The 7,176-nt window shown below is 55.1% G+C and overlaps 1 protein-coding gene across 1 annotated transcript; it reads right to left on the reverse strand.

Moving 5' to 3' along the window:
• Positions 1-408: 408 nt before the first annotated feature.
• Positions 409-2,649, reverse strand: LOC120713520 (pentatricopeptide repeat-containing protein At3g49240, mitochondrial-like). Its single transcript, XM_039999462.1, has one exon. It carries the CDS (start codon positions 2,569-2,571, stop codon positions 661-663), a length of 1,911 nt encoding a protein of 636 aa, XP_039855396.1. The 5' UTR covers positions 2,572-2,649; the 3' UTR covers positions 409-660.
• Positions 2,650-7,176: the final 4,527 nt, after the last annotated feature.

Genomic DNA, 7,176 nt, shown 5'->3' on the forward strand with positions numbered 1-7,176 from the left:
GGCAATGAATTAACTGTAACATTCTTCTAGAACGAGTGGTGGGCTGCACGAATCTTATTTATGCCTACAAGAACCCCAGAACTTGGAAGCAAACATCGAGTTCTTATGCTGCATTCCAAGCAAAAAAGAAATGATTGCAATGTAAAATCATAATAGGATAACTTTTGGACTAAACATTTACATCCTTTAGCAAGTGTTCTAACAGTTTAAAGTAGAGCTCAGGTATCTAAACTTTCATGGTTTTGCGCTATCAGAAAATGAAGCTTATGAATGCTCACCAGTTTGTAATACATCATCAGATATGGCATAGTCAAATACATCTTCCAGTTTTCTAATATTTCACTGTAACGTGGTAAGTGCCTCCAGCGTTCATTTTCTCCGGAGGTTTTGCTTATGTGCTGATTTGAAGGACATGCCAAAGAGGATTTATTTTACTTAAATTTTTTTGAGCAAATCATGAGTTCCATGGTAACAGAAATAGAAATTGGCACAATATACTGAAACATCTACCATCTGCAGTTCATGTTCTAAATAAAATTATGCCTGAATACCATCATCTCCTACATGTTTTATCCTCAAACAAAAACAACATATACGAGACACTGTGAACTACTGCTGACATTAGAAGCTTGTCTGGATGTATAGGATTTATCGTGGTCATCACAGTTGTCCCTGCCCGTCGTCTCCCATCCCTTCTGTAATTTGCGGAGTGCCTTGAAGTGCACCTTCTCCAGCTGATCTAAGGCCTAGCTTACTGAGAAAGCCACCATCCAGGGTGTTTGCATCAGGAGCAGGCGATACTTCACTCTCCATCTTCTTTTTATGGGCTAGGATAGCTTCAATAGCAGCAGCACTGGCTTTAGCCGCAGCCTCATCCTTAGCAGCAGCCTCTGCCCTCCTTCTCTCCCTCTCTTCCTTGACAAGAACCTCTGCCCTCGCCTTCTCTTCCGTGGCACGGGCTTCTGCTTCAGCTTGTTCCCTCTCCACGTCCTCATATAACTTGGTAATGTCATCTTCCCGCCCACCTCCACGTAGCGCTCCTTCCAAGAGCTCCCTCATTTCATCACTGAACACAACCTTCTCGTCCAAAAGGATAGCTTTTGCAATGTTGGCTGCATCATCCAACTGACCAGCAGCAACGTATGCCTTCAGCAATGTCTCGTAGCTTGAGATGCATGGGCTAACTCCCTTCCCTTTCATCTGATCAAAATATTCCTGAGCCTTACCAAGCATACTGAAACCCACCAGGCCACCAACAAGTTTATGATATGCAATCGCATCAGGTTTCAGCACCAATCCATCCATTTTGTCAAAGTAAGAGATGCCATCATCAATGCGATCAACACTGAAGCATGATTCCATGAGTAGTACATGTGTCTCCTCATTTGCGCCAACACCACGCTCGCACATCTCATTGTAGAGCATCTCCGCCTCACTTATCAACTGGTTAAGGCCCAGATGCCGAATCAAATTATTATAGGATGCAACATCTGGCTCCAGCTTCCACTCCCCCATCCTTCTGAACACTGCAATTGCATCTTCAAATCTCCCAGCAGCACAATAGCCATCGACCATCACCCTGAAGCTTCTCAGATCAACTGCAACCCGCAGTGGAGGGTCATGTTCCCCGAGCATTCTGTCGAACAGATTGAGTGCATCCTCCAACCTCCCATGCTGTCCAAGTGCATCAACCACCTCATTGTAGCTCTCAGCCCCAAACCTCGCCTCCGATTCAGCACCAAGCACCTCTTTGTAGCACTCCATAGCCTTCTGCTCCATTCCCATAAGGAAGTACGCCTTCATGAGACTTCCATACACTATGCCATCAAGAACTGGCTTGCCCCCAACCTTGTCCGTGAGCTCTTGGTATAGTTCCACAGCTTTGGCGCCATCCCCAGCACCCACGAATCCAGCCATGAGGAGGTTGTAGACCTTGGGATCCGGCCCCACAACCCCAAAGTCGAGCATCTCATCTTTAAGAAGGACGGCATCCGCGAGTCTGCCGTGATCGGCCACCAGGCACTCGACGACGACGCGATAGGCCGTAGGGGAGGGCGGCACGGGGGACACGGGCCGGGTGAGGAGGCGGAGGTGATGGAGCGCGTCGTCAGGGAGGCGGCGAGCCGCGAGCGCGGAGAGGTAGAGCACGTGCGTGGCGGCGGTGGGCGGGACGGCGGCCTGGAGGGCGAAGCGGTGCAGCGCGAAGAAGTCGTCGAGGCGGCGCGCGCGGAGGAGCGCGGCGAGGACGGCGGCGCAGGTGAAGGAGGAAGGGCGGCAGTTGGAGTGGAGCGCGTGGCGGGTGAGGAGCGCCGCCTCCGGGAGGTCGGCCTGGGGGCCCGAGAGGAGCGCGAGGATCCGGTTGTGGAGGGCAAGGCGGGACGGCGCCAGCGTGGGGAGCGGCTCCGCGAGGCGCACGGCCTTCGGGGAGGGCGCGGGGACAGGGGGCGTCGCGACGAACGTGTCCCGGCGGCGCTCGCGGCGTGCCGCCGCGGCCGAGGCGGCGTCCGCGTGCGCGAGCGGGAAGAGCGCCGGCACGAGGCGGCGCGCCGAGAGAGGCTTGGAAAGCGACATCTTCCGCGGTTGGGCACGGCGCCGCACGCGGCCGCCGGACGGAGAGGACGGAGGAGGGGTTTGGGGGTTTCTGCTTTTGGGTGGGGGGATCTAATCATTAACCATTATAACGAAGGGCCATCTTCTGTTTCGGCGGGATTTCACCGAATTTCGGTGAAATTTTTCGTTTTCGGACTACACCGGGAAGCGATTTTCGGTCCGGAAAGTGCGTGATTTCGGTTTCAAATTCAAAAATATGAAAGTCAAAATTTAGTAAAAAAACAAAATTCGGAACAGTAAAAACGGAATTGTGAACCTTGCGTGGACGCCAGCGTGTCGTTATCCGGGTCAGCTCTGGCCCCCCGCGCCCATCCCGAGCCTATTTTGTCCACCCCACGCGTTTAACCCAGCCCATTCCACTCTCTTCTTGTGCCCCTCCTCTGCTCCGGGACTACCTCGCCCGCCCCGCCCCTTTCCTCTGCTCCGCGACCTCCACCGACTCGCCGGCGGCATTGGCGGCATCTAGCGCACGAGGTTGGCCACCCACCATATGCAGTGGTGGCTGGCTCTCGGTGTGTCTGATGAGCCGGCGAGCTTCGCCGGGGCGGTGGCCCAGCACGGCATGGAGGCGACCTCGACGCTGGCGGAGGCCGCCGAGTTGGAGAGCGAGGAGAGGCCAGAGAAGACGGCTGCGGAGCCCGAGGCCACGGCGACCGCGGCCACGGCCGCGAGCGCCGCGGTGTCGGCGAGCACGTCATCGGCAAGCGGCGAGGGGCCCTGGCAGCCACGGCGCGCACGGCGGCCGCGAGGTCCCGTCCGGCGCGACGCGGATGTGAGCCTGGAGGCGTCGCCGCACGGTGCGCGTCTCGGCTTGGAGCGATGCGAGCGCGACCAGCGCCTGGCGGAAGCTGCCTTGCACGTCCGCGAGGCGGAGATAGTCATCGAGCGGCAGCAAGTGCCTGGCCGCGGCGGCGACAGCTCGGCTGAGCGTGTGGCATCGCGGCTGAGCGTGTCCTCGTCGGCGTCACTGTAACAACCGCCACGCGGACAGTCCGCGAGGTGACGGCGGACAGTCCGCGAGGCGTCGCCCAGATATTTATCTGGATGGGCGTGGGACCCACTCGTCAATCCTCTCTTCTTCCTCTTTCCTTCCAGAGCCGAGCGGAGCTCGAGCTCCCGCGCCATCGTCGCCCCTTGCTTCGATCTCCCTCCTCCGTCCACCAAACCTTGATTCCTTGCATGGGAACATTCCTCGGCACCTCCTCCACCTTCCCAAACCCCTAAATCGGCTTCTCCACGGCCGAAATCTTTCCACCACCACCGGACACCATTGGAGGTGCTTGAAGCTTGCTCCACCGCCGACCCGCCTCTCCGGTCGTCCTCCACTCGAACCGACCGCGGGAATGGGTTTGTGGTGAGTTCCTTATGCTTCACAGCCTTTTTCCCCTTCCATGGCGTGTCGCCGGCGCCGGAGCACGGCCTCCGCCGTCGCCGCCGCCCTTGCTGCCGCCTAGGGCGTGGGTCAGAAAATAGTGATCGCGGACGGTCCGCCTGGGAGGAGCGGACGGTCCGCCGGTCAGGTTAGTTTTTGTCCAGAGGCGATGTTGCCTCTGGTTGTCTTGCAAGGTTGACTGCGGACAGTCCGCTATAGGGGAGCGGACGGTCCGCCGTTGAGGCTTGAATTTGTTCCAGAGACGATGTCGTCTCTGGGGGTTCGCAGGGGTGAACTGCGGACGGTCCGCCACTTGGGCGCGGACAGTCCGCAGTAGAGTCTAGGAAATTGTCCAGAGACGTTTTCGTCTCTGGTGGGTTGAGTACTTGAACTGCGGACGGTCCGCCAGGGGTGGCCGGACAGTCCGCAGGTAAAATGGGAAAAAGTTCCAGAGACGTTGTTGCCTCTGCTGGGTTGGTAGGATAGTGCGGCGGACAGTCCGCCACTCGGGCGCGGACAGTCCGCAGGGTATTTCAGTTAAAGTAAACTAGTTACATTCTTGGGCTGCACTCATTTAATTCATATGCATACGTGTAGCATCCGCATCTGAGGGAGCCGTCTTTGAGGTGATCGCGGCACCACAAGAGCAAACGACGCAAGCCCAAGAGGAGAGGTGTGAGCACCCGGCCCAAGGCCCGTCTGGCCCCAGTGTTGAGCAGCAGGCGCAAGGCAAGCCCCGGTGCACATCCTAGTATTTTAAATTAAGACACCTATGTATGTTTCTACTACTTGTGCATTAAGTTCAGGAATTGTTTGGAACCCTAGTTGCATGATTCATAGGATTCCCAGAGTTATACTAGCATGTATAGGACGATAGTTGTGCTAAGCTTAATGTTACCGGTAGAAGACGAGTGGTCTCCTGCACTCGCGAGATGTAGGATGTTAGGAGTCGAGTAATTTCCGGTTACTCGCGAGATACGTTATTATCTTTATATAATTCAGTATGTGAGATCGGTTTCGAAATGAACATGGAAATGTGAGACCGGGCGGGGATGATGGATAGGTATGGCAGCAGGACAGGGTTCCTGGGTGTCTTAGCCCCGTCTGTGTCGATTAAGGACCGGTGGATGTGGCAGTGCTGATCGGGGATTGAACTGTACTAACCGCATGCCGGGAGTAGGAGGTAGTCGAAACCGGTAAGCCGGGTACTGCCTTGCTTCGAAAGTACAGGAACCCGCACCCAACTCCTGGGGCGAGTCGAGTAGTCGCGGAGAATTGGGATGCATGTGTTTACTTTTGGTGGTCTCACGTTGAGCTCGGCTGACCATATGTCGTTGGGCTGGTTCCTGTAGTTCGAGGCGGGGAGGGGAATGGTTGGTATGTATAGTCCGACGGGGCAAATACGTGCCGTGTTGGTTAGGTCCACCTTGCAAGGTTAAATCGGATCGATTCGCCGTGTCTCGCGGTTATGAGGGCCTTGGTCTCTTTGTCACACCGTAGCAAAAATGTAGAATGTGAATTAGGTATGTTTATATAAAATATTGAGCTCATCGAATTATTTTGCTTGCATCACCATGATTGCTATAGTAGGTCTTTGCGAATATGAGATGAGAGTTAATTTATATAGAATCTGAAGCTAAAATAATGAAAGTAAGGAATTACTTTAGTTGCTTTTTCTGCAAAATAACCACCAGCCAAAAGCCTTGCATGTCTAGCTATGTGGGCTAAGTTATACCCACTGGTCGGGTAAGCCTTGCTGAGTATTAGAATACTCAGGGTTTGTTGCCAACATTATTTCAGGGCACGCAGACGTAGACTTCTGTCCCTGCTGCGCCAAGTTCATCCGCCGGGATGCAGAGGGATGGGTGGTCGTGGAGCCGGACGTTTAGTTAGGGATCTCTCTAGGGCTCACTTTTGGTAGCTGTAGGCCCCGTTCCTCTAGACGAACCAGGATTTCAGTATTGAAAAGTTTGTGAATTATGTATTTATTCAAACTCGGTTTGTAAAACTTAAGGTCAAGTTCTATGTATATTGTTGTATATTCAAATATGTGTCGTGCTTGTACCATCTGCGCCCACCTTCGCGTGGGACTATCGGTGATGTTTCGATCGGGGCGTGGGTTGAGAAAGGATCGCCAAATTAAGCCATTAAGCTAATGAGCCCGATGTGTTCAAATGACGGCCATTACGCTTAATTAGAGTTTTAATTTGGCGGTTCCGTCACAGTCACGCTCGTCTGCGGACGCGGCGCCTGAGCCGCTCCCGCTGCCGCCACAGCATCCGCACCCGCGCGGCCAGCGGCCTGTCCAAGCTCGCGCACGGGATGGTCCAGGCGCGGCTGCACTCCATGATCGACGCCGCCTCGGAGGCCCAGCGCCGGACGAGCTCGTCGCCGAGCGGCCCTGCCGCAGCGTCCCTGCCGCAGCGTCCCGCGCGCGGGCTCGCGGCGGCCGGCGGACGGGCGTGCGTGGTGCTGCTGGCGGAGGACCGGCGGACGAGCACCACGCCGCCATCCTGCAGGCCTTTCACGAGGTGTAATTAGCCAGTCGTTCGTCCTGTGACCTTTGAGTACCAAAAGTCCAAACGGGGATGTATGAGCGCCATGGACAGCCAGACAGGAAGAACGGCAGCGGCGGCGCTGCAGGTGCGGGGGTGGCCGTTGTGGAGCAGAGGAGCGGAGCAGAGAGGAGGAAAGGAGGAGAGTGGAGAATGGGCTGGATTTGGGCGGGCGGGCCGGACAAAATAGGCTCGGGTTGGGCGAGGGGCCAGAGCTGATAAGGATCCTAGCTGGAATGACACCCTGGTGTCCACGTATGTGAGAGTGGCAAAAATATAAGGATTTTCTCTCTCCAATGCTAATTTCATAATGTCAAAAACAAAAGTGCTAAGGTGGCCTTCATTATAATGGTAAATGATTAAATTCCCCTTTGGGTGGTGGGGTGAGGTGGGGTGGGGGGGCGTTCAGAATTGGTGGGGAACAGGGAGCGGACAGGGGTAGGAGACAGTTTTCTTCGTTGCGCCTTCGCTGAACGGAGCCGTACAAATGCAGTTATGCACTGATTTAGCTTTAATTGTTTCAAAGTCGTTTTATATATAAGTCCATACTAAAATAAATTGAAAGTAAGACGAATCCATTGCGGCCATGCTCACTGGGCGCGATGAGCAGACGGCACTCCTCCGTGAGCTCGTGGCGCA

This window comes from Panicum virgatum, chromosome 1K (assembly GCF_016808335.1).
Source record: "Panicum virgatum strain AP13 chromosome 1K, P.virgatum_v5, whole genome shotgun sequence".
Classification (NCBI taxonomy): domain Eukaryota; kingdom Viridiplantae; phylum Streptophyta; class Magnoliopsida; order Poales; family Poaceae; genus Panicum; species Panicum virgatum.

What these genes read in the sequence shown, in the direction of transcription:
- LOC120713520 (XM_039999462.1), bottom strand. Translation starts at nt 2,571, where the DNA reads ATGTCGCTTTCCAAGCCTCTCTCGGCGCGCCGCCTCGTGCCGGCGCTC.